The 27,472-nt window shown below is 42.8% G+C and overlaps 1 protein-coding gene across 5 annotated transcripts in view; it reads left to right on the forward strand.

Annotated features, from left to right (window-relative positions):
• IGSF3 (immunoglobulin superfamily member 3) overlaps window positions 1–27,472 on the forward strand; it is a 100,142-nt gene that overhangs the window by 39,279 nt on the left and 33,391 nt on the right. For all 5 annotated transcript variants that reach the window (XM_061183630.1, XM_061183633.1, XM_061183634.1 and 2 more), the window contains exons 3-4: window positions 16,248–16,625; window positions 24,357–24,767. In XM_061183630.1, coding sequence (XP_061039613.1) covers window positions 16,248–16,625; window positions 24,357–24,767 — 789 coding nt within the window. The remainder of the gene's footprint in view (window positions 1–16,247; window positions 16,626–24,356; window positions 24,768–27,472) is intronic.

The following is a 27,472-nucleotide window of genomic DNA, read 5'->3' on the forward strand; positions in this document are numbered from 1 at the left end:
AGCCGCGGAGGAGTTTTTCTGCCCCGTGTGCCGGGAGGGCGGGCAGACAGTAAAGTGACTGTTGTAAAGCCCAGCAGACACCTCTTGATCTGACTCAGAATCTGGATCAAGCGAGACATCCTAGGTCCAGAAATGCAGCCTAAACGAGCAGCGGTGGCAGCAGTCCTGAAATGTCTGCTTGTGAGAAGGACCAAGGCATCTGCTGGTTCTGAGAGATGGTCCTTTTACTAGAACTCACTGTAAGCTTGTGGTTCCTAGGCGCCTGGACTTGGCAGGGACTGCGGTGCCATGAGGCCGCCTTCTTACTGAAAAGAATCAGCCTGACACTCAGCCCACTTCTGTTATCTTTGAGACCGGATGGAAGGAAACAGTGGTCAGTAGATCTAGGGTACCTACAGGGAGAGCATTTACAGGCAAGTAGTGCGATTCTATCTTTTAATTTTTTTCCCCTCTGGAAAACAGAAGGCAAATACTGGTACTTATATTCAATTATGATCGTTTTCCATTGGATTTGCTGCCTTGAGTCCTGGTGGAGCTGGGAGAAGGGTCTGTCTCATAGCCATGGGCATGGTTGGCACGGCTGCAGGGCTCCCCCTTGGCTGCCTGTCCTTCCAGATGGTGCTTCCATGCCATTCCTAAGTTGGGGGTGAGGGGGAATACGGGTGAGGAATATTATGGGGTGGGTAGGACTCTGGAGTGTTATCCCTGCCTTTTCAGGGAAAGGAGTGGAGGGTAGTGGCAAGAGGTGAGTGACAGGAGAGGAGGGGCTGAGGTGGAAGAGCAGGGAGGTGTGGTCTTTGGGTTGGTCCTCGTGCCAAGCACATCATGGGATGAAAAGAGCCATGGACATCCTGGAAGTGCCCAGGTCTTCCCTATGGTTTAAATAGTGAAGGAGAGGAGAGCTGGAGGATTTCATAAATTCAGGTGAGAAAAGGACAAGAAATTGAAGGCCTGTGAAAAAAGAAGGGCTTGTTTGTTATAGCCACCACCCTCCCCAAAAAAGAAAAAAGTAAACCTAAATATCCACCAATATGGGAATAAATAAAATGTGGTGTAGTCCTGTTATGGAATACTATACAGCTGTATAAAAGGAAAGACCCAGAATTATATTCAATCTCAAAAATGTTGAGGAGGAAAACTAAGGAACATTTCTGTATGAAAGGATGATGTTTACGTTAAAAAAAAATGCCGATCAAGAGTGTATATTTTCAATGGCTTTATATGTATATATTTTATATATATATAAATATATATTTACTATATATTTATATATATATATTTTTTTTTTTCCTTTTTTAAGTCAGGAGTGATCCATCCCTAAGTCTTAGCTGTACCAACCTCTGGGGAAAGGAGGGGGAAGCAGGATTAGAGCTAGTAGTCAGAAGAGATTAAAAGCTTGTAATATTTTAACTAAAATTTAAAAAAAATTTTTGTCTCAATCAAGTAAGTATTAGAATGTTTAAAAAACTTTTGAAGTCATAGTTTAGCAGTCCTCTAAGGTGGCCGCTTCAACATTTAGTAATGAGTGAATTAGACAACAGCTCAGAAGCAGGGACCCAGCCCAGGGTCTTGGTAGCTAAATGTCCTGGGATGGTGAGGCACCTAGTGACTCAGTGGCCATCATGGAGATCAAAGTCAGTTTGGGACGAAGTGATTCATTCGTTTGCAGCCCTCTTTGCTGGTTCTGGAGCTGGTAGTCACACCTTAGAAGTAGCATCAATAATTTAACATTTATTCATCATTGTCTCTAGAACATCTCTTTTAGGTACCACTGGAGATTTAAACTAAAAAAAGAATGAAGGATTAAATGAGTGATATTTTTGTCCTTGAACTTAAAACCAGGTCAGGCCCTCATCTTGTCTCACCTGAGTGTTAATTTTGGTCTCCCCGCTTCCAGTCTTGCCCTCTACTCTGTCCTCCACCTGCCACTCGAGTGATGATTCAGAAACACAAATCTGATCTGTCTCCTACTTGCCTCTTCTCAGCTGCCCCGGTCCCAGAGGAGGGGTTTGACTTTATTTGCATGCCTTTCAGTGCCCTTTCCCACCTGGCGCTGATGTGCCCTCCAGTCACGTGACAAAAGAGACCTTGGCAAACTTCTTGCTAATCCTGGGGCATAGTACAATGTTTTCACATGGCATGTACCTCACCTTGCTTCCTTCAAGACCCAGTTCAGATGTTACTACCTCTGTGAAGCCTATTTGGCCTTACTTTCTCCTTTTGAGAGGTCTTAACCTTGCACTTGGCACCTCACTGCCATCACATCCTGTTGTATAGTATTAATTAGTTATGAGTATTTCTGTGGGGATTGTCAACTTAGGATAAAACTACGTCTTATTCATCTCTCCTTCATGGTTTCTGTGCTGGTCCCCTTCATATAATAGGTATTCAAAAAATGTTGGCTGAAAGTATAACACATGTTCTAGTTACCTTTGTTGTGTAACAAGTTGTTTCACAACTCAGTGACTTAAAATAACCATTTTATTAGGCTCACAGAATCTGTGGGTTGGAAATTTGGGCAGGCACAGCAGGGGTGGCTTCTCTCTGCTCTACAATGTTGGGAGCCTCGGCTTAGAGGATCCCAAGGCTGGGAGGCGGCTCACAGCTCAGGCCTGGAATCATGAAGGCTGGTTCCTGCCCTTGGCTGGCTACTGATTGCGAGCTCTACTGGGGCTGTGGACTGGAGCGCCCTCTCCATGGCTTGGACTCCCTCACAGCATGGCAGCCTCGGGACTTCTTCCATGGTGGCATCAAGTTGCAGAGTGGAAGCCACATTGCTTTTTATGGCCGAGCCTTGAAAGTCACACCATGTCACAAACCTGCCCAGATTTAAAGGGAAGGGTATAAACTCCATCTCTTGGTCACAATGCAGAAGAGCATGTGGGACAGGAGATATTGTTACTGCCATGTTTGGAAAAAAGAAACTGCCATGGTTAGTGTGTGGGAGAGATTAGTTCCACAGCTAGAGCTAATATCACTTACAACTACTGCTACAACTACAGTTGCTGGCTTAATGCATACTGAGCACTTATGGTGGGCCAGGTCCTAAGGGTTTTAACTCATTTAATCCTTCAACAATACTGTGAAGATTATATTACATTACAGATAAGGATGCTGAGTCACAGAGAGGTTAAGTAACCAGCCAGGGTCTCCAGCTACTGCCTGTGCTGTGAGAGGTCAGAGAGGGAGAAGATTCCAGAATTAGCTCCATCCTTCAGGTCTGCTGCTGTGTTGTGCCACTGCACATGTCACGTGGGTGTTGATGGCTATTTCAGGGGATGTTTTTGATGGAAGTAAGGACCTGGATGCAGGTCTTTGTGCTCGTGGTCTGGGGAAGCTGAGCCATGAGCTGTCCTGACTCTGTGGCTCCCCCGTGTGTGTGGACCTTGGTCAGGCTGCCCCTGGAAGGCAGTGACATTGACCTAACGGGGCCTTCCTTGTTAAGGTGTTTTCCATAGTGTGTGTGTCTCCAGCCTGGCTTCGTTGACATATTTTTTTTTTTTTATAAATTTATTTATTTTATTTATTTATTTTTGGCTGCGTTGGGTCTTTGTTGCTGCACGCAGGTGTGGGCTTTCTCTAGTTGTGGCGAGCGGGAGCTACTCTTGGTTGCAGTGCGTGGGCCTCTCATTGCGGTGGTTTCTCCTGTTGCGGAGCATGGGCTCTAGGCGCGTGGGCTTCAGTAGTTACGGGGCACGGGCTCAGTAGTTGTGGCGCACGGGCTTAGTTGCTCCGCAGCATGTGGGATCTTCCCAGACCAGGGCTCGAACCCGTGTCCCCTGCATTGGCAGGCAGGTTCTTAACCACTGCGCCACCAGGGAAGCCCCTCGTTGACGTATTAATACACATAACTTACTGCCCCTGATTGGGGCCCAGCAACTGCTGGCTCTTGGTGGTAAGGGCCAAGCTCTGTGTCTGTCTGTCCCCTGACCCGGAAAGGGATCAAGTGAGGATTCGTTTTAGCTCACGCCCCTTCTTGTCCTCCCTTGGCTGAAGGCTGAAACGTGAGAATCCCCAGCCTTGTCACTGGAGTGGCCTTCCTGACTGCTGTCTCGGGAGCCTTTCCGTTCTGTGAGGCCCTTGGGTGGCCTGGTTTCCACCCCATGGCTGGTCTGTTTGGCATTTTTAGCATGAGACCTTGCACATTCCCCATCATAGTCTTCGGGACCAAGTTGGCAAGGAAACCCAGTGGGTGGTTTATCATCACTTATCACTGATATTCACCAGGCACATTCAGTATGAGCCACAGACTAAGAAAACGATTAGCCATGTTCTTTGTCATGGAGAAAGTGACTTAACCTGAAAAACCATTTCCTCCTCTGGTAAAGGTGGAAATAATGAAATCAACCTCATTTAGTTGTTGTGAGGATTAAATGAGATGATGCATGCAGAATATGCCTGACACACTAAAGTGCTAATCATCATCCTCATTTACCTTCATTTTAAACATATACTTGCTTATTTTTAAAAATGGTAAAATAGAGGAAAGGAAAAGAGAGAGGGAAAAATCATTCACCATTCAGATTCAGCCCAGTATCATTAATGTTTTGTTTGGTTATTTTTCTAGGTACAGTATTTTTTTTTTTAACATAAATTTACTCTGTGTGCAGTTTTGCATTTTTAACTGAAATTCAAACATTAATCTTCTCTTTAATGCTTTTGTACTTACAAAGATTTTTCCTGTTTTTGGATTAGTATCTCACGTTGGTAGAAACAAGATGAAATTTTTAAATTTTCATTTGGTGACCTTCACAGTATTATTTGATCTCTAGGATTACCTCTGAGGTTGATATATAGTGCATTTACGTTATTCCCATTTTACAGATTAAGAAATATACTAGTGTGGCCGAGGCACATGCAGAATTTGTAACAACTGTGTGCTGTTTCAGCTCTGAGGATCATAGAGGTCACAACTGGAACAGGAGATGTGGAATGGTGAGCTAGATCCTTCTGACACTTTGACATGCTCACTTATGCATCTTGAACTCAGAAATTGGATCCTGTGCTTAGAGATGTGTGTCCCTGAGCCCAGGCATGTTCCAAAAATGCATGGGAAGCTGACTTTCACAGGTGCAGCCACCCCTCCCTGCTCACTAACTCCTGAATCATATTGCCCCTAGCCAGGTTGTCTAGGACTCAGCACAAAGGAAAAAGTGGGAGCAAACTTGGACAAGCAATAGCTTGAAAAACTAGTTAAGTGATATCATGTGTTTATGGATTAGAGACTGCCAAAACTAATCTGAAAGGATGTAGCCTTTCCCACTGACCATTTATTGTCTAAAGCAATGATTCTTAATCTTCTTTTCTGGGTCTTGAATCTCTTTATCTTTTGAAGTTTATGGACTCTTTTTCTAGCAGAACACACACAAGTGCATGTAATATAATTTTTCATTCAATCTTAAGACCCACAGGGTCTATATTAGACACATATTGGTACAAAACAAATTACTCCAACACTTAAGACTAAAAGAACAGTAAATTCTTCTCAATTTTATTGTAAACGTAAAACTGCTCTTATAAAAAAAATTGTCCTAAAATAAAAATCTTGATTGGAGAAACTGTGTTCTGCTAAACCAGTAGTTACTGCAATTGTGGGTATAATTCTTAAAGCAAAACAAAACAAAAAAACCCAAAACCAAATCAAAAAACCGACAGTAAACATTTATTATCTCTCACAGTTTCTGTGGATCAGGAATTCAGGAGCATCTTAACTGTGAAGCTCTGACTCTGGGGCTCCCAGAGGGGCGTAGTCAAGATGTCATTTGGGGCTGCAGTCATCTGAAGGCTTGGCCAGGGCTGGAGGAAGTCGTTCCAAGGAGGCTTAGTTATATGCTGGTTGTTGGCACTAGGCTTCACATGGACCTGGTCACAGGGCTGCTTTGATGTCCTCATGACATGGCATTTGGCTTTCCTCAGGGTATGTGATCCCAGAGAGCGAGGAGGAAACCCCAGTGTCTTTTTATGACCTAGCTTTGGAAGTCACACTCCATCATTTCTGCATTTCCTTTCGGTCACACAGGTCAGCTGTATTCAGTGCAGAGGGCAAGGTATGGGGGAGTAGCTTCCAGGCCCTCTCCAGGTGTGCCACCCTCCCAGCACATTGACCTGCAAGTTCTAATCCTGTCATTTAGGGTTTTTATCTGGGGCTCTGGGGGGGGGGGCGGGGGGGGCGGGGTGTTATTACATAAGCATGATTGATTAAATCATTGGCCATTGGTGATTAAACTCAACTTCCAAGCCCTTTCTCCTCCCTGGACTTCAGGGGGGTGGGGCTGAACATTCCAACCCTCTCTTGAAAATATCTAAGGGCCTACCTTGAATTACCTCATTAGCAACAACTTCTGTACGGTCAGAGGCTCCTTGTGCATAACAAAAGACTCTATAACTAAGGAAATTCCAAGAGTTTTAGGAGCTCTGGGCCAGGAACTAGGGGACGAAGACCAAATATATAGTCTTTCTTGTTACCTGGGCTTGGCTGCTTGCTGCTTGAAAGGCAATACAGGAGACACGTGTTGGCTGGAAAGGAAAGGTTGCTTTATTCAGGAGGCTGGCAAAACCCAACTCCGAAGATTCTGCTTGACCATGAAAGGGAGAATCATTTGCGGAGGGGGTCAGAGTCTTCGTTATCTTCCACTGTTTGCAGACTTTCTTTTGATTGGTTGGTGGTGAAGTAACAGGGCGGTGCTCCAGGAATCTTGTGCTCAGCCTGAAGTTACCATCCTCCACCTGGGTGGGGGCCTTAGTCCCTGCAGAAGAACTCAAAGGTATTGTTTATGTTTTTTTCCCTTGAAGAGGAACCAGGACCCTGCCCCATGGCTGCTCCTCCTCAGTTTCTGCATTCTTTAATCACTTGCCATTCTGTTACCCAGTATTTTCTTTCTCGTCCTTTTCTTTCTTTGTTTTTTTAAGAGTTTCTTTTTTTAAAAAAAAATTTTTATTTTTATTGAGATATAATTGACATTTAACATTATATTAGTGTCAAGTGTACAACATAATGATTCGGTATTGTATATGTTGTGAAATTGTTACTGAACCAAACTCAGGTCTACTTGCTTGATGCACACAGCAAAGCCAGTCTACCGACACTGGGTTGTGGTGAAGGAAGGTACAGTGTTTATTGCAGGCGCCTAATGCTCAAAAGACCCAAACTCCCCGATGGCTTTCAGGGAAGAGTTTTTAAAGGCAACATTAGGGGTGAGGGTTGCTGGGTGTGTGATCAGCTCATGGACTTTCTTCTGATTGGTTGGTGATGAGGTAACAGGGTGATGTTTTGGGAACCTTCATCATCAGCCTTCTGGTTCCAACCAGTCTGGGGTCTAGTGCTTGTGGTCAGCATGTAGTCACCAACCCTCTACCTGCATGGGGGTCTTAGTTCCTGCAGAACAGCTCAAAGATATGCGTCAGATTGTTATGTGTATCCCTTGAGGAGAAAGTAGGAGTCCAGTGTCTCTGTCTTATCTCTGAACTGTTGTTTAAGCTATCATTACTTTTCTTGCTTGACTGCTTTTCCTTTGTTTCTGCATTCTCTCACTTCTCTAATTAGTAACTGTTTGAGTCTGCTCTTTGGAACTTGGAGAAGGCCTTAGGAGACTAAAGCCTCTTTCTGTAATCAAGAAACAGGGGACACAGAGGGGCTTGTGTACCTAGGAAGGCCCTGCAGGATCCTGCTCGGTTTCAGAAGGATTACCACCAGAAGTCTGGCTAACATCCATCGCCACACATAGTTACAGTTTATTTTTCTTATAATGAGAACTTTAAAGATTTATTCTCCTAGCAACTGTCAAATATACAATACAGTATTGTTAACTATAGTCCTCATGCTATATATTATATCCCCAGGAGTTGTTTATTTTATAACTGAAAGTTTGTACCTTTTGACCACTCAAAACAGTTTACAGTTACAGTTTATTTTTCTTATAATGAGAACTTTAAAGATTTATTCTCCTAGCAACTGTCAAATATACAATACAGTATTGTTAACTATAGTCCTCATGCTATATATTATATCCCCAGGAGTTGTTTATTTTATAACTGAAAGTTTGTACCTTTTGACCACCTTCACGCATTTCCCACCTTTCCACCCCCTGCCTTAGCATAACGCCCCCAAGGTCTATCCATGTTGTCGAAAATGGCAGGATTTCCTCCTTTTTTATGATTGAATAATATTCCATTGTATATATACACCATATTTTCTTTATTCAGTCATCAATCGATGGACACTTAGTTACTTCCATGTCTTGGCTATTATAAATAATGCTACAGTGAACATGGATGTGCATGTATGTTTTTGAGTTAGTATTTTTGTTTCCTTCGGGTAAATACCCAGAAGTGGAATTGCTGGGTCATATGGTAGTACTATTTTTAATTTTTTTGAGGAACCTCAGTATTGTTTTCCATAGTGGCTGCATCAATTTATATTCCCACCAATGGAGCACAGAGATTCCCTTTTCTCCACATCCTCACCAACACTTGTTTTTTCTTGTCTTTTTGATAGTAACCATTCTAATAGATGTGAGCTGATGCCTCATTGTGATTTTTAGTGGCATTTCCCTGATGATTAGTGATGTTGAGCATCTTCTCGCGTGTCTATTGGCCATTCGTGTGTCTTCTTTGGAAAAAAACATCTGTTCAGATCTTCTGCCCACTTTTTAATCAGATTGTTTCTTTGCTATTGAGTTGTATGAGTTCTTTATAAGGACTTTATTTTCTTTAGAGCAGTTTTGGTTTTACAGTAAGATTGAGAGGAAGATACAGAGATTTTCCGTATACCTTTAGTCTCCACACATGCATAACTTGCCCCATTATCAACATCACTCATCAGAGTGGTAGGTTTTTTAACCAAGAACGAACCTGTATTAAAACATCATAATCACCCAAAGTCCGTAGTTTACCTCAGGGTTCACTCTTGGTGTTATACATTCTGTGGGTTTGGACAAATGTATAATGAATGACATATATCCATCATTGTATTGATAGTATCATACAGAGTATTTTCACTGCCCTAAAAATACTTTGTGCTCTCCCTATTCATATCCCTGCCCTCCACAACCACTGATCTTTATGGAGACTGATTTTCCATAGTTTTGCTTTTTTCAGAATGTCATTTACTTGGAATCATACAGTGTGTAGCATTTTCTGATCGGCTTCTTTCACTTAATAATATGTATTTTCAAGTTCCTCCGTGTCTTTTCATGGCTTGATAGCCCATTTCTTTTTACTGCTGAATAATATTCCATTGTCTGTATGTATCACAGTTTATTTATCCATTCACCTACTGAAGGACATCTCATTTGCTTCCAAGTTTTGACAGATATGAAGAGAGCTGCTGTAAATATCCATGTGTAGGTGTTTGTGTAGACAGAAGTTTTCAGTTCCTTTGTGTAAATACCAAGGAGTGCAATTGCTGAATTGTATGGTAGGAATATGGTTACTTTTACAAGATACCACAAGACTGTCCTCCAGAGCATCAGTACCATTTTGCATTTCTGTTGCAGGAAGGGAGACCCCTTCCAGGGCCTGAGAGTGGGCTCTTGTCTAACACTCAGGAATGAATTGTCCGAGGAGACACACGTGCTGACAAAGCAGGAGACTTTATTGGGAAGGGGCGCCCGGGCGGAGGGCAGGAGGGTAAGGGAACCCAGGAGGACTGCTCTGTCACGTGGCTCACAGTCTCGGGTTTTATGGTGATGGAATTAGTTTTCGGGTTGTCTCTGGCCAATCATTCTGACTCAGGGTCCTTCCTGGTGTCATGCACGTCGCTCAGCCAAGATGGATTCCAGCGAGGAGGATTCTGGGAGGTTGGTAGGACATGTGGACTGGCGTCTTCTCTCTCCTTTTGACCTTTCCCGAATTCTTCCAGTTGTTGGCGGCTTGTTAGTTCTGTGTTCCTTACCAGATCTCCTGTTGTACAATAACTCATGCAAATTGTTACTGTCTTTGCCTGGCCAGGGCGGGCGGTTTCAGTCAGTACTTCCCCTAACATGTCCACCAGCAGTGAATGAGCATTCCTGTCGCTCTGCATCCTCACCAGCATTTGGTGTTGTCAGCATTCCAAATTTTGGTCATCCTACTAGGTGTGTAGTAGTATCTCATTTTTGCTTTAATTTGCATTTCCCTGATGATGTATGATGTGGAGCATCCTTTCATATGCTTACTTGCCATCTGTATCTCTTCTTTGGTGAGGTGTCTGTTAAGGTCTTTGGCCCATCTTTTAATCAGGTTGGTTTTTTTTTTTCTTTATGTTTTAGGAGTTCATTTTATGTTTTACAGTACAGTTCATTATCGGATGTGTCTTTTACGAATATTTTCTCCCAGTCTGTGGCTTGTCTTCTAATTCTCTTGATATTGGCTTTCGCAGAGCAGAAGTTTTAAATTTTAATGAAGCCCAACTTATCATTTATTTCTTTCATGGATAATGCCTTTGGTATTGTGGCTGAAAAGGACATCACCATACCCAAGGTCATCTGGGTTTTCTCCTATGTTATCTTTTAGGAGTTTTATAGTTTTGCATTTTACAATTAGGTCTGTGATCTATTTTGAGTTAATTTTTGTGAAGAGTGTAAGGTCTGTGTCTAGATTCATTTTTTTTGTATGTGAGTGTCTAGTAGTTTGAACACCATTTGTTGAAGAGACTATCTTTACTCCATTGTTTTTCCTTTGACCTGTGTCAGAGATCAGTTGACTATATTTATGATGCTAATGTAAATGGTATTGTGCTTTTACTTTTAGATTCTATTTATTCATTATTGGTATATAGGAAAGCAGTTGACTTGTATATTAACCTCTTGTATCCTGCAATCTTGCTGTAATCGCTTAGTTCAGGAGTTTTTTTGTCAATAAAAACTTCTTTATTTTTACATAGGCAATCATGTCACCTGCAAACAAAGACAGTTTTATGTCTTCCTTCCCAATATGTATACCTTTTAAGTCTTTTTCTTGCCTTATTGAAAAGGAGTGGTGAGAAGGGACATCTTTGCATTGTTCCTGATCTTAGTGGGAAAACTTTGAGTTTCTCACCATTAAGTGTGATGTTAGCTATAGGTTTTTTGTAGGTAGTCTTTATCAAGTTGAGAAAGTTCCATTCTATTCCTAGTTTACTGTGAGTTTTCATAATGAATGGGTGTTGAATTTTGTCAGATACTTTTTCTGCATCTGTTGATATGACCATGTGGTTTTTCATTTTTACTTTGATGTGATATGTTATAATACATTGATTGATTTTTTAATGTTGAACGTTGAATGACATATATCCATCATTGTATTGATAGTATCATACAGAGTATTTTCACTGCCCTGGCAGTGAAATGTACCTGGGATGAATCTCATTTGGTTCTGGTATATAATTCTTTTTATATGTTTTGGATTCGATTTGCTAATATTTTGTTGAGAATTTTTGCACCTATGTTCATGAGAAATATTGGTCTGTAGTTTTCTTATAATGCCTTTGTTGGTTTTGGTATCAGGGTAATGCTGGCCTGATAGAATGAGTTAGGAGGGGGTATTCCCTCTGTTTCCATCCTATGAAAGAGATTGTAGAGAATTGGTATAATTTCTTCCTTAAATGTTTGGTAGAATTCGCCAGTGACCCCATCTGGGCCTGATGCTTTCTGTTTTGGAGGGTTATTAATTATTGATTCAGTGTCTTTAATAGGTATAGACCTATTCAGATCATCTTTGCTTCTTGTGTGAGTTTTTGTGGATTGTATATTTCAAGGAATTGGTCCATTTCATCTAGGTTTTCAAATTTGTGATCATACAGTTGTTCATAGGATTCCTTTATTATTCTTTTAATTTCCATAGAATCTTATAATTTCCTCTCTTTCATTTTGGATATTAATAACTTGTATCCTCTTTTTTTCTTTGTTAACCTGGCTAGAGGCTCATTGGTTTTATTGATATTTTCAAAAAACCAGCTTTTGGTTTCATTAACTTTCTCTGTTGATTTTCTGTTTTTAATTTCATTGATTTCTACCCTAATTCTTATTTCTTCTGCTTATTTTGGATTTACTTTACTCCTCCTTTCCTAATTTCCTAAGGTAGAAACTTAGATTATTGACTTAAGATTTTTCTTCTTTTCTAATTCAATGCTATAAATTTTCCTCTAAGCACTGCTTTCCCTGCATATCATAGCTTTTGATAAGTCATATTTTAATTTTCATTTATTGATAGTTTAAAAGTATTTTTTTTTAATTTCTCTTGAGATTGTTTTCTGTGACCCGTGTGTTATTTAGAGGTGTGGTGTTTAATCTCCACATATTTTGGTATTTTCCAGTTATCTTTCTATTATTGATTTCTAGTTTAATTCCATTTTGGTCTGCCAGCAGATATTATATGATTTCTATTTTCTAAAATTTGTTAAGGGGTATTTTATGGCCCAGAATGTGGTCTGTGTTGGTGAATGTTCCATGTGAGCATGAGAAGAATGTGTATTCTACTGTCGTTGGATGAAATAGTCTGTAGATGTCTATTGTATCCAGTTGATTGAAGGTGTTGTTGAGTTCAACTATGTCCTTATGGATTTACTGCTTGCTGATTCTGTCCATTTCTGAGAGAGCGGTGTTGACATCATCAACTATGCTAGTGGATTCATCTTTTTTTCCTTGCAGCTCTATCAGTTTTTGCCTCATGTAGTTTGATGCTCTGTTGTTATGTGCATACACAGTAAGACATGTTATGTCTTCTTGGAGAATTGACTCCTTTAATCATTATGTAATGTCCTTTTTCATTCCTGATAATTTTCCTTACTTTGAAGTCTGTCTAAAATTAATATAGCCACTCCAGCTCTTTTGATAAGTGTTAACATGGTGTATTTTTCTCCATTCATTTACTTTTAATCTGTTTGTCTTTATGTTTAAAGTGGGTTTCTTGTAGACAAGATATAGTTGGGTAGTGTTTTTAATCCACTCTGACAATCTCTTTTAATTGGTACATTTAGACCATTGACATTCAAAGTGATTATTGATATAGTTGGATTAATATCTACCATATTCATTACTATTTTTTGTTGCCCTTGTTTTTTGTTCCTATTTTTGTCTCCCACTCTTTTTATGTCTTTTGTGTCTAGTCCTTTTTATACAGTTATATATAATACTTGGATCATTTTAATTTATAGAAGTGATACTTACTTATTGCAAAACAAAGAGTACAGAAATGTCTAAAGTAAATAATGTTATTTTTGATCCCTGCCCAGAGGAACCTTCTACTGTAGGCTGAGAGGGAAGATGGAAGGGACAGTGGGGTCAGGAGATGCCTTGGCCAGGGTCGGGGACCTGGGTCTTTTTGAAGGTAGCAGCATCTAGGAAAATGAGCTCCGGACAGCAGGGGCAGTGCCAGGAGAAGGAAATGGGGAAGGTGGGGTATGGAATGGGAATTAAACTGCTGAGAAGAAAAAGTTAATTTCTATTTCTATGTTAAGGTCCACTTCCTAAGAGCAGCATTCTTTTCAAGGGTCAGAGGCCCTTTGTGGGGTTGGAAGGGAATTCAGAAGATATTTAATAAGCAGGTGCAGCTGAATGTGTATGGTTAAAGTACAATCTAGTATCTATTTATTTATTTATTTGTCAAGACTGTTTATAACTGGCTTCCGACTTGAACAAGTTGTTTGACCCTGATGCCCTGGCTCATTCAGGCCACTTAACACTGTTTACCTTTCAGGGGAATAAGGTGTATGATCCCCCGATCTAGTGCTTTTGTAAGGTCTGTAAATAGAATGCACTCTAGGTGAGCTCAGTATTGCATCATCATAGCCAGTATCTGATGGGCCTCAGCTGCTTTCTTCTGCCCATTCACTAGAGGAGAATAAAAACTTTCTTGACCCAAATCAGCAAAGGGAGGAGCTCAAAGCTATTGAGAGTCTTAAATCAGGATCTGGTCTTTAATTTGGGCACCTGGCTGGCACTCTGTAGATAAAGACATCTCGACACTGCTCTGCGTTAGAGTTTTTAAAACTCCTAATGCCCAGGCTTCTGCACACCAGACCAGTTACATGGGGTGGGGCCCGGGCCCTGTTATTTTTTAAAGCTCTCCAGGTGATTCCAGTGTGGGTCTAAGGTTGAGAAGTAGTGCCCTAACAAAGATGCTGGCTCATCCTGACCTGCTTCCAGCCTTCTTTGCAGCGGGTGGGGCGTGGTTGTGGCTGTTTTGTCCTATAACATTGAAATGCACGGAGACCTAAATGTTATGAATGTAGTTACATTGTTTTCAAAGTTCTGCATTTCTGGAGTGCTGCAAACATTTGGTTCAAGTGTCATTATATATATATATATATTTTTTTTTTAATTGTTATAGAAAGAGGACACATAGTAAAAATGTTACACACTAAATTTTAACATACTGAAAATAACTAATGAGCTGTCTTCTCCATGACCTTCAATATAATTGTGAATGCTGTCAACCAGAATGTATCAAGTAAATTTACGTACCACTTCCATCTGTTGATTTGCCACCTCTCCCCACCCGCCTTTTCACTTTCCTTGCTTCTGTTGCTTAAGCCAAGGTGGGGCTCCATGTAAGATTTTGTTTGGGAGAAAAGATTGTGCACGAATAAAAGTTTATAAGCCACAGGCCTTTCCTTGTAGCGTCTGTTTTAGATTAGATCAGCTTGCTTTGAGGCTCAAGCATCCCCCGGGCTGGGCTTAGAGCTGCATCCCGCTAGGATTTGAGCTGTCCCGGCTGTTCCCCAGCTGGATCCGTTTCAGATAAGTTTATGATGGGGCAGCTGTGATTGCCTTTTGGAGGGAGAGTGGGATAAGCTTTCATGGGAGTGGGAGTGGGCTGCAGCTGTGGGTGGAGGTGGGTGACCCCACAAATGGTGTCATCGTCAAGAGGCCATTGGCGTGTCCTTGAGGGATCAATGGCCAAAATCCTGTCCTCTCTGGATCCGGAGCCACAGAATATTCCAGCCAGGAGGGGCCCTAGCTAGCAGCTCTTTCTTAAGGACTAATTATGGGCTAGGCCCCATGCTAGGGGCTTTATATATGTTATCTAATTCAGTCTTTTGATAACTCTATGAGGCACACATGATTATCCCTATCTTACAGATGAGAAAACTGAAGCTTGGAGAGGTTAAGTGACTTATCCAAGGTCACAGCTAATCTAATAAGTGACAAAACCAGCATTGGCACATGTGCTAGTCCACTCCAAAGCCTTCTTAGAAATCATTTTGTGGATGAAGAGATCAAGGTCCAAGAGAGGAAAAGCAGCCTGTCCAAGATGGCGCAGCCAGCTCCAGTTCCGGGCAAAGCTGTGACTAGCCCTCCCCTGCTCTTTCAGCCACAGTGCTGTGCCCCCCTGCTGTCAAGGGGAAGGCCACAGGGGTGTGCCCCCCTCCCACCTTCTCAGTGGCTCAGGCAGAATCAGTTGTGCTGGCATGGAATGAGTAAGCAAACTCACTATATTTCCCGCCCCTGAGTCTGCGAGGGGAGACCATGTTAAGAGCGTGGAGAAGGCAGGCAGAGGCCAGGCGGAGACGCATATCCCAGCCAGAAGGTGGGGCGGCCGGTGGTGAATCAGAGCTCAGTCTCCAGAGCAGCCTGACTTCCTTGTTACGGGGTGGGGGGAGGGGGGCGCCGTCAGTTGCCCCCATCGGCAGTGTGTGGGCATCTGGGCGTCAGGGATGTGCGTCAACCCTTCCCATTCCTGTTCATGTGTACTCAGAACAGCGGCCTGCAGGAGCTCAGCTTTGCCTCCGCATGTGGAGGGAAGAGGGTGTAACGAATGCTCTACGTGGTGTCACGGGAGTAGCTACCTCTTGCAAATAAGGGTGCAGCACCAAAGAAAGGGCCCCAGGACTCCCTCCTACCAGCCCTCTAATCAAGAAAGGAGCATTTATTTAGTTTCAGCCAGATTGCAAGGCAGTTGCTTTTATTTGTTTTCCTCTGAATTTGTGCCAAGGATTCAACTTTTCCTGCTCATTTTATTAAAAACTTCATAAAGGGCATTAATAAATAGATATGAAACTGCCGCATAAATGACAGAGGGACTAAATGAAATTCCCAAGGGTCAGCCATTGAATAAGTAACAGAACCATGTCCTTGCGTGGTCAAATTCCCATATATGCAAATTAGGGACAGTGCTTTACCACAGTGTTTTAATTAATATTTATAAATCAAAGAGCGCCTCAGAAAGGGCCAGTAAGCTACTTATATTATCACCACATCGCACGAATAACAAACCCTTTGAACACTGCTGCCTGCTTTGCATTTTGATCTGAGAAGTAAGTGAACCTGTTGTGTGTGTCTCCCCCACAGGGGTAGTGTCAGCACAGCGGCAAGTCGCCGTCCAGGAAGGACCCTTGTACCGCACAGAGGGCTCCCACATCACCATCTGGTGCAACGTCAGTGGCTACCAGGGGCCTTCTGAGCAGAATTTCCAGTGGTCCATTTACCTGCCCTCCGCCCCTGAGCGCGAGGTCCAGATTGTCAGCACCATGGACTCTTCCTTCCCTTACGCCATCTATACCCAGCGTGTCCGCAGCGGGAAGATCTACGTGGAGAGGGTCCAGGGGAACTCGGCTTTATTGCACATCACCGATCTCCAGGCCCGGGATGCTGGGGAGTATGAATGCCACACGCCCAACACCGACGAGCGATACTTCGGGAGTTACAGTGCCAAGATGAACCTCGTGGGTAAGGAGATAACTGTGTTCACATGGCTGGTGTCCTGCCTGAGTGTCATAGTCAGTGTGAGCTGCTATCATAAATTATCATAGACTGGACTGGGTACTTAAACAACAAGCATTTATTTCCCAGTTCTGGAGGCTGGAAGTCCCAGATCAGGGTGCCAGCATGGTTAGTACTGGTGAGAGCCCTCTTCAGGGTTGCAGAATACTGACTTCTTGTTGTCTCCTTACATGGCAGAAAGGGAACGAGAAAGCTGTCTGGGGTCCATTTATAAGGGCACTAATCCCAGGGACTTCCCTGGCGGTCCAGTGGTTAAGACTCTACGCTTCCACTGCAGCGGGCACGGGTTCAGTCCCTGCTCTGGGAACTAGGACCCTGCATGCAGTGTGGTGCGGCCAAAAAAAAAAAAAATGTGGGGGGCACTAATCCCATTCATGAGGACTTCACCCTCATGACCTAATCACCTCCCCAAAGCCTCATCTCCAGATACCATCACACTGGGGATTAGGTTTCAACACAGGAATTTGGGGGGGAACATAAACATTCAATCCATAACACTGAGTCACTTCTTTTATAGCGCAGTTTTATTTGACTTTAAAAGGAGACTCCAAAGCTCCCCAAATATTTTAGAGGTCAACAGGTAGCATAAGTGAACCAGATTTGTGTGTTCACTTGTAAATAGTAGAAGGCTGAAGCTGAAACTTAAAGAAGATCTAATGCAGATGTTAAGAATTTCAGAGAAGGTTAACTGACCCTCTAGCTGGTGAAAGGGGATATAAAAACATAAGGCAAGGACATTTGTGGTTGATAAGCTGAAGAACTGATGAGGAACACTAAGCAGGTGACATCAGGTGGAAGAGAGGCCAAACCTCTAGGAAATGATGGGCCTTTGTTTTTTTTTTTTAATTTAATTTAATTTATTTTTTATACAGCAGGTTCTTATTAGTTACCTATTTTATACATATTAGTGTATACGTGTCAATCCCCATCTCCCAATTCATCACACCACCACCACCACCTCTCCCGCCACTTTCCCCCCTTGGTGTCCATATGTTTGTTCTCTACATCTGTGTCTCTATTTCTGCCCTGCAAACCTGTTCATCTGTACCATTTTTCTAGGTTCCACATATATGCATTAATATACGATATTTGTTTTTCTCTTTCTGACTTCACTCTGTATGACAGTCTCTAGATCCATCCACGTCTCTACAAATGACCCAGTTTCGTTTCTTTTTATGGCTGAGTAATATTCCATTGTATATATGTACCACATCTTCTTTATTCATTCGTCTGTCGATGGGCATTTAGGTTGCTTCCATGACCTGGCTATTGTAAATAGTGCTGCAATGAACATTGGGGTGCATGTGTCTTTTTGAATTACGGTTTTCTCTGGGTATATGCCCAGTAGTGGGATTGCTGGGTCATATGGTAATTCTAATTTTAGTTTTTAAGGAACCTCCATACCATTCTCCATAGTGGCTGTATCAATTTACATTCCCAGCAACAGTGCAAGAGGGTTCCCTTTTCTCCACACCCTCTCCAGCATTTGTTGTTTGTGGATTTTCTGATGATGTCCATTCTAACTGGTGTGAGGTGATATACCTCATTGTAGTTTTGATTTTCATTTCTCTAATAATTAGTGATGTTGAGCAGCTTTTCATGTGCTTCTTGGCCATCTGTATGTCTTCTTTGGAGAAATGTCTATTTAGGTCTTCTGCCCATTTTTTGATTGGGTTGTTTGTTTTTTTAATATTGAGCTGCATGAGCTGTTTATATATTTTGGAGATTAATCCTTTGTCCGATGATTCATTTGCAAATATTTTCTCCCATTCTGAAGGTTGTCTTTTCATCTTGTTTGTAGTTTCCTTTGCTTTGCCAAAGCTTTTAAGTTTCATTAGGTGCCATTTGTTTATTTTTGTTTTTATTTCCATTACTCTAGGAGGTGGATCAAAAAAGATCTTACTGTGATTTATGTCAAAGAGTGTTCTTCCTATGTTTTCCTCTAAGAGTTTTATAGTGTCTGGCCTTACATTTAGGTCTCTAATCCATTTTGAGTTTATTTTTGTGTATGGTGTTAGGGAGTGTTCTAATTTCATTCTTTTACATGTAGCTGTCCAGTTTTCCCAGCACCACTTATTGAAGAGACTGTCTTTTCTCCATTGTATCCTTGCCTCCTTTGTCATAGATTAGTTGACCATAGGTGTGTGGGTTTATCTCTGGGCTTTCTATCCTGTTCCATTGATCTATATTTCTATTTTTGTGCCAGTACCATATGGACTTGATTACTGTAGGTTTGTAGTATAGTCTGCAGTCAGGGAGTCTGATTCCTCCAGCTCCGTTTTTTTCCCTCAAGACTGCTTTGACTATCCGGGGTCTTTTGTGTCTCCATACAAATTTTAAGATTTTTTGTTCTAGTTCTGTAAAAAATGCCACTGGTAATTTGATAGGGATTGCATTGAATCTGTAGATTGCTTTGGGTAGTATAGTCATTTTCACAATATTGATTTTTCCAATCCAAGAACATGGTATATCTCTCCATCTGTTTGTGTCATCTTTGATTTCTTTCATCAGTGTCTTATAGTTTTCTGTATACAGGTCTTTTGTCTCCCTAGGTAGGCTTATTCCTAGGTATTTTATTCTTTTTGTTGCAATGGTAAATGGGAGTGTTTCCTTAATTTCTCTTTCAGATTCTTCATCATTAGTGTATAGGAATGTAAGAGATTTCTGTGCATTAATTTTGTATCCTGCACCTTTACCAGATTCATTGATAAGCTCTAGTAGTTTTCTGGTGGCATCTTTAGGATTCTCTATGTATAGTATCATGTCATCTGCAAACAGTGACAGTTTTACTTCTTCTTTTCCAATTTGTATTCCTTTTATTTCTTTTTCTTCTCTAATTGCTGTGGCTAGGACTTCCAAAACTATGTTAAATAATAGTGGTGAGAGTGGACATCCTTGTCTTGTTCCTGATCTTAGAGGAAATGCTTTCAGTTTTTCACCATTGAGAATGATGTTTGCTGTGGGTTTGTCATATATGGCCTTTATTATGTTGAGGCAGGTTCCCTCTATGCCCACTTTCTGGAGAGTTTTTATCATAAATGGGTGTTGAATTTTGCCAAAGGTTTTCCGGATCTATTGAGATGATCATATGGCTTTTATTCTTCAATTTGTTAATATGGTATATCACATTGATTGATTTGCATATATTGAAGAATCCTTGCATCCCTGGGATAAATCCCACTTGATCATGGTGTATGATCCTTTTAATGTGTTGTTGGATTCTGTTTGCTAGTATTTTGTTGAGGATTTTTGCATCTGTATTCATCAGTGATATTGGTCTGTAATCTTCTTTTTTTGTAGTATCTTTGTTTGGTTTTGGTATCAGGGTGGTGGTGACCTCATAGAATGAGTTTGGGAGTGTTCCTTCCTCTGCAATTTTTTGGAAGAGTTTGAGAAGGATGGGTGTTAGCTCGTCTCTAAATGTTTGGTAGAATTCACCTGTGAAGCCATCTGGTCCTGGACTTTTGTTTGTTGGAAGATTTTTAATCACAGTTTCAATTTCATTACTTGTGATTGGTCTGTTCATATTTTCTATTTCTTCCTGATTCAGTCTTGGAAGGTTATACCTTTCTGAGAATTTGTCCCATTTCTTCCAGGTTGTCCATTTTATTGGCATAGAGTTGCTTGTAGTAGTCTCTTAGGATGCTTTGTATTTCTGCAGTGTCTGTTGTAACGTCTCCTTTTTCATTTCTAATTTTATTGATTTGAGTCCTCTCCCTCTTTTTCTTGATGAGTCTGGGTAAAGGTTTACCAATTTTGTTTCTCTTCTCAAAGAACTAGTTTTTAGTTTTATTGATCTTTGCTATTGTTTTCTTTGTTTCTATTTCATTTATTTCTGCTCTGATCTTTATGATTTCTTTCCTTCTGCTAACTTTGGGTTTTGTTTGTTCTTCTTTCTCTAGTTCCTTTAGGTGTAAGGTTAGATTGTTTATTTGAGATTTTTCTTGTTTCTTGAGGTAGGCTTGGTATTGCTATAAACTTCCCTCTTGGTACTGCTTTTGCTGCATTCCCATAGGTTTTGGATCATCGTGTTTTCATTGTCATTTGTCTGTAGGTATTTTTTGATTTCCACTTTTATTTCTTCAGTGATCTCTTGGTTATTTAGTAACGTATTGTTTAGCCTCCATGTGTTTGTGTTTTTTACGTTTTTTTTCCCTGTAATTGATTTCTAATCTCATATCATTGTGGTTGGAAAAGATGCTTGATATGACTTCAATTTTCTTAAATTTACCGAGGCTTGATTTGTGACCCAAGATGTGATCTATCCTGGAGAATATTCCATGTGCATTTGAGAAGAAAGTGTAATCTGCTGTTTTTGGATGGAATGTCCTATAAATATCAATTAAATCTATCTGGTCTATTGTGTCATTTACAGCTTGTGTTTCCTTATTAATTTTCTGTTTGGATGATCTGTCCATTGGTGTAAGTGAGGTGTTAAAGTCCCCCACTATTATTGTGTTACCGTTGATTTCCTCTTTTATAGCAGTTAGCAGTTGCCTTATGTATTGAGGTGCTCCTATGTGGGGTGCATATATATTTATAATTGTTATATCTTCTTCTTGGATTGATCCCTTGATCATTATGTAGTGTCCTTCCTTGTCTCTTGTAACATTCTTCATTTTAAAGTCTATTTTATCTGATATGAGTATTGCTATTCCAGCTTTCTTTTGATTTCCATTTGCATGGAATATCTTTTTCCATCCCCTCACTTTCAGTCTGCATGTGTCCCTAGGTCTGAAGTGGGTCTCGTGTAGACAGCATATATATGGGTCTTGTTTTTGTATCCATTCAGCAAGCCTGTGTCTTTTGGTTGGAGCATTTAATCCATTCATGTTTAAGGTAATTATCGATATATACGTTCCTATTACCATTTTCTTAATTAGTATGGGTTTGTTTTTGTACGTCCTTTTCTTCTCTTTTCTTCTCTAAGTGTGTTTCCCACTTAGAGAAGTTCCTATAGCATTTGTTGTAGAGCTGGTTTGGTGGTGCTGAATTCTCTTAGCTTTTGCTTGTCTGTAAAGCTTTTGACTTCTCTGTCAAATCTGAATGAGATCCTTGCCGGATAGAGTAATCTTGGTTGTAGGTTCTTCCCTTTCATCACTTTAAATATATCATGCCACTGCCTTCTGGCTTGTAGAGTTTCTGCTGAGAAATCAGCTATTAACTTATGGGAGTTCGCTTGTATGTTATTTGTTGTTTTTCCCTTGTTGCTTTCAATAATTTTTCTTTGTCTTTAATTTTTGCCAATTTGATTACTATGTGTCTCGGCGTGTTTCTCCTTGGGTTTATCCTGCCTGGGACTTGCTGCGCTTCCTGGACTTGGATGGCTATTTCCTTTCCCATGTAAGAGAAGTTTTTGACTATAGTCTCTTCAAATATTTTCTCGGGTCCTTTCTCTCTCTCTTCTCCTTCTGGGACACCTATAATGCAAATGTTGTTGCGTTTAATGTTGTCCCAGAGGTCTCTTCATTTCTTTTCATTGTTTTTTCTTTATTCTGTTCTGCAGTAGTGAATGCCACCATTCTGTCTTCCAGGTCACTTATCCGTTCTTCTGCCTCAGTTATTCTGCTACTGATTCCTTCTAGTGTATTTTTCATTTCAGTTATTGTATTGTTCATCTCTGTTTGTTTGTTTTTTAATTCTTCTAGGTCTTTGTTAAACATTTCTTGCATCTTCTCGATCTTTGCCTCCATTCTTTTTCCGAGGTCCTGGATCATCTTTACTATCATTATTCTGAATTCTTTTTCTGGAAGGTTGCCTATCTCCACTTCATTTAGTTGTTTTTCTGGGGTTTTATCTTGTTCCTTCATGTGGTACAAAGTCCTCTGCCTTTTCATTTTGTCTGTCTTTCTGTGAATGTGGTTTTCCTTCCACAGGCTGCAAAATTGTAGTTCTTCTTGCTTCTGCTGTCTGCCCTCTGGTGGATGAGGCTATCTAAGAGGTTTGTGCAAGCTTCCTGATGGGCAGGACTGGTGGTGGGTAGAGCTGGGTGTTGCTCTCAATGATGGGCCTTTGGACGTGGCTCTGAGCTGCCTGGGGCGCTGCTGAGTCAGGAAACTAATGCAGCTGCAGGACCGTGCTCAGACCTGAAGTGGGTCTGTGTGTCCTTTGGCTCCAGAGTAAGGAATTTTGCACCAGCTGTCTCCCTTGGCCCCTGGCTGATGGAGGGAGCTGGAGGAGGAGGGAGAGGGATTTCACTGTGGACGGCTCTGGGCCACAGTGTTTGCCAACGTGAAGGGTCAGAAATATCAAGCCTGTTCTGTTTTTCTGTCCACGTCATAATTTCCAGGCTTAATTGTGATAATAAAAACTAGAAATTAAGATTTCAACCCTTCACATCAGAGAGGGGGTGGTGTTTAGTCTCCACAGGAAACTGCTGACCAGGTGACCACAGGGGAAATCTCATCGCTTGCCTGACTCATCCCCATACCATGGCTTCCTTCCAGCCCACGAACATGGCACATGTTGACACATGAATCATATGAAAATTAAACCTACTAAAAAATTGAGGATGCTGCTGCTTCTCTCTACCACAACCTTTTTTTTTTTTTTAAATAAATAAATTTATTTATTTATTTTTGGCTGCTTTGGATCTTTGTTGCTGCGCACGGGCTTTCTCTAATTGTGGTGAGTGGGGGCTACTGTTCGTTGTGGTGCTCAGGCTTCTCACTGCGGTGGCTTCTCTTGTTGCGGAGCACGGGCTCTAGGCGCATGGGCTTCAGTAATTGTGGCACGCGGGCTTAGTAGTTGTGGCTCACGGGCTCTAGAGCACAGGCTCAGTAGTTGTGGTACATGGGCTTAGTTGCTCTGTGGCATGTGGGGTCTTCCTGGACCAGGGCTCGAACCCATGTCCCCTGCATTGGCAGGTAGATTCTTAACCACTGCACCACCAGGGAAGTCCTTTTTTTTTTTTAAAAAAAAAAAAAAGGAAGAAATAACCTTTCTAGAGCACTGCATTGCTGACATGGGGGTGGGGTGGCTAGAAGGGAGAAAATGAGCAAGTTGTATAGAAAATTTGAAACTCGAAGTTCCAGGGACTCTTTTTGTTTGAAGTTCAGTCAGAAGCCAAGTTAAAATGTCTGGAAGCAATACTACCGTGAACAACAAAATCTTATTTGACCTGACACAGAATTCCTTTTACATGTTATTTTCAGGGAGTTCATTTATTATGTAAACTGAAATATGACCCACTTTCTTTTAAGTCTACAAACATTATTTTACTTATGTATTTTTTTTTATTGACGTATAGTTGATTTAGAATGTTTCAGGTGTATAGCAGAGTGATTCAGTTATACACACGTATATTCTTTTTCAGATTGCTTCCCATTATAGGTTATTACAAAATATTGAATATAGTTCTCTGTGCTGTACAGTAAGTCCTTGTTGTTTTCTATTTTATGTATAGTAGCGTATATCTGTTAATCTCAAATTCTGAACTTATCCCTCTGCCCCCAACCCACTTTTTATCTGAGTGTTATTGAAATACCAAACAGGTAAGTGTAAGCGCCAAAAAATTGCAGTCCAAATCCAAACAGAAAATTCGTTCGGTTTCTGTGCCATCTGGGGTCCTCCGTGGCCACACGGGGACTGTCGAAGGCTGGTGGGTGGGAGCTCAGCCCCGCAAGTGTAAGGTCTGCGGCCTTGTGACCGTGCCCCGTGGCTGTTCCTGTGTTGCAGTGATCCCGGACTCCCTGCAGTCCGCTGCCGTGCGCCGCACTCTGCACAAAGTGGAACAGGACCCGCTAGAGCTCACGTGTGAGGTGGCCACGGAGACGTTGCAGCACAGCCACCTGTCCGTGGCCTGGCTGCGGCAGCGCGGCGGCGAGAAGCCGGTGGAGGTCATTGCCCTGAGCCGGGATTTTGTGCTGCAGTCGAGCAGCGACTACGCGCAGAGGCAGAGCCTGGGGGAGGTGCGCCTGGACAAGCTGGGGAGCAGCACCTTCCGCCTCACCGTCTTCCACGTGCAGCCCTCCGACCAGGGCGAGTTCTACTGCGAGGCCACCGAGTGGATCCAGGACCCAGACGGCTCGTGGTACCCGATGACCCGAAAGCGTTCCGAGGGGACTGTGGTCAACGTCCAGCCCACCGGTCAGTCTCTCGTCCCCACTCTCTGTCTGGCAGGGGAGGGTGGTCAGACAGGCTGTGCAGACTCTTCTGGCGACCCCGCAAGTACTCGGGGTACAGAGGGCCCAGGTATCCCAAGCCCTGACCTTCTCAGACTGCACTCCCCCGGCCCCTGAGTCCAGCGGGGCTCTAGACCAGAGCCAAAAGCTATTGCTTGACTGCCTCAGCTGGGCTGGGGGCAGGTGTTCCATGGGCCTTCTGTCCCCTGGTTTTGGTTGGAAGGTGGTGGTGTGCCGTCATGGAGCTGCAGCAAGTGCCCAAGGGCCTTTCCTTGTGTTGCTGCCCACCTTCAGTGAGGGGCTGCCATCGTCCTGGTGAGTGGAGGTGTGGTTTGTGGGAGATGAGCGGGGGCGTCTGAGGTACGGGTGGGGGGCCCCCTTCAGGACCTGTATTTTGACACCCCGCCAACCCACCCCATCCCATTTGCTCCAGTCAGATGGTGGTGGTCTTGGTCTTTGCATAGCTTTCCTGCCACCTGTTCTTCTGCCATCCTAGGGGTGTGCTTCAGACTTAGCTAATAGCACAGATTCCCAGGCTCAGGCAGTACAGATTCCTGAATCAGGCTTCTGGGGTGGGACCTGGGAAGCTGGATTTTCAGTACACTTCCACTGTCTATGCTTTGTCAAGCGCAGATCTAGAAGTAAAAGGGCAGAAGCGATTCTCTGGACATCTAATGGGTGTGAGGGCTTTTACGAGAAGGGTTGGGCTCCTGCGCTGGGAGCACTTTATCTGCTCTGTAGGAGCCAGAGCATTTAGCAGCTTCTGGAACTTCCGGTACTAAATCTACAGAAGGCACTTTATTTCATATTTATCCCTTCCCTTCCTGGATGGTTTTAAGAGCAGCTTCAAAAGTCTGGGCCAAATTTTAAGTCTTAGCGCTTTCAAATTAGGTTGCATCAGTTAATCTTCTTTATTTTAATCTTACCAATTTGGAATGAGGATTTTTTTGAATTTGCCCAGCAAATGTATCCAGACGAAGCCAGCAAAGGGAAAACTAGGTGAAAAAAAAGTCGATGACTTCCTTCTGTGTCTGTGCTGCTCTGGTTCAGTGGTTGTAGCCCCAATGTTGCCCTTCTCTTAGTTGATTTCAGTCAACATTTAGTAAGTCTCTGCAACGCTGCAGGTGTGGCGATAGGCATCGGGGATTCAGAGATGAATAACGCTTGGTCCCTGCACTCAGGGAACTACAGATGTGAAAGCCAGTGGCTGAGTGAAGGATGCCCTGGGAACATGGTGGATATAAAGTGTTCTTGCAACATTGTTTTCCCTGGGTGGGGTGGTTGAGGAAAATTCAGGAAAACCAACACATTTGGTGATTTGAGCTGAGTCTTGAAGCTTGAGCAGACATCAGGAGGAGAAGCATAAAGGTACAGAATTCTTTGACCTGTTTGGCAAGCACAGAGAAGTCAAGGGTGAGCAGATGTTGAGTTCTGGATAGGAGTGGTGAGAGGAGATAGGAAAGGTGGCCTGAAGCCCACATGCTAGAATGTGAGCTTGGCCTTGACTCTGTGGTCCCAGCATTTCAAGTTGTTCTCCTTGGAATCTTAGGAGTCCTGTAGAGGTGCCTGAGTAGTCGCTTGTGGGTGGGCATGTGTGTGTCTTCGTGTGCATGGGTGCATGCCATGGGGTGCTTGAGGAGGGCGTATGAGGGCCGCGGAGTTCCCCCCTTGCCTGAACCAAATGTTTTCTGTATTGGGCAGCAAAAGACTTTGTATGAGGAAAGGAAGGTCTCCCCCCTACCGCCTCACCTGAGCACAGCTTGAAAACCACTGCTGCCAACATTTGGAGGAGGGAATAGAGATTTTTAAGCAGAGAGTGACACAATCAGACCTGGGTTTTAGAAGGGAACAGCCATGGAGGCCACCTAGTGTTGACTAAACAGGTTGGGTCTGAAGTAGGGAGACCAGGCAGGGAAGGGCTGATAAGGCCAGGGCTAGGTCAGTGGCAGTGACCTAGGAAGCGGGCAGTGGGTGCTCGAGGCAACAGAATGGAGAGTATTGTGGAAGGAGGAATCCGAGGCTGGGGCTCGGGGGGATACCTGGAACTGTGATAAGGAGGGATGAGGCAATGTGCCAAGTCTTGCTTGAGAGCCTCTGCTTCCCCTTCAGTGGCAGCACTGGGTGTCTTTGCATTTGTTCTTGTAAATTTTGGTCAAGGAGTCCATCCCGCAAGCGGACCTTCATAGAGATGCTCAGCAGGTGAAGCACCCAGCATGTCATCAGACGTGGCACTCAGAGGCTGAGCTTGGGAGCGATTAGGGCCCAGGAGAACTGTGGCAGTAAGAGGTGGTCAGGGGAGCAGGTTCGAGAGACAGAGTGGCCAGGCCAGCGGGAGAAGCAGCAGGAGGGATGGTGTCATGGACCCAAGGGAGGAGAGCTGGTCCAGAGGCTAAAACGTACTTGAGAAACACCTTTGGTTGTGATGGGCGGGGGGTGTCACTGGGGACATTTGCTGGGTCAGTGAAGTGTGGGAGAAGGCCCAAAGCCAAATTTCAGGGAGCTGAGGAGTGGGGGGGTATTGGAAAAAGCATAAATCGATTTATGGAGGTTTAATTGACTGGGTATAACAAGGGCAAATGGCTGTGCAGAAAAGAGGATGGTTTGCCCTGAATCTCATCTTCAGCCTGGGAATGTGACGCCTTCACCAAGCCATGGGGGCATTCCTGTGAG

Source organism: Eubalaena glacialis, chromosome 3 (assembly GCF_028564815.1).
Source record: "Eubalaena glacialis isolate mEubGla1 chromosome 3, mEubGla1.1.hap2.+ XY, whole genome shotgun sequence".
NCBI classification, from domain to species: domain Eukaryota; kingdom Metazoa; phylum Chordata; class Mammalia; order Artiodactyla; family Balaenidae; genus Eubalaena; species Eubalaena glacialis.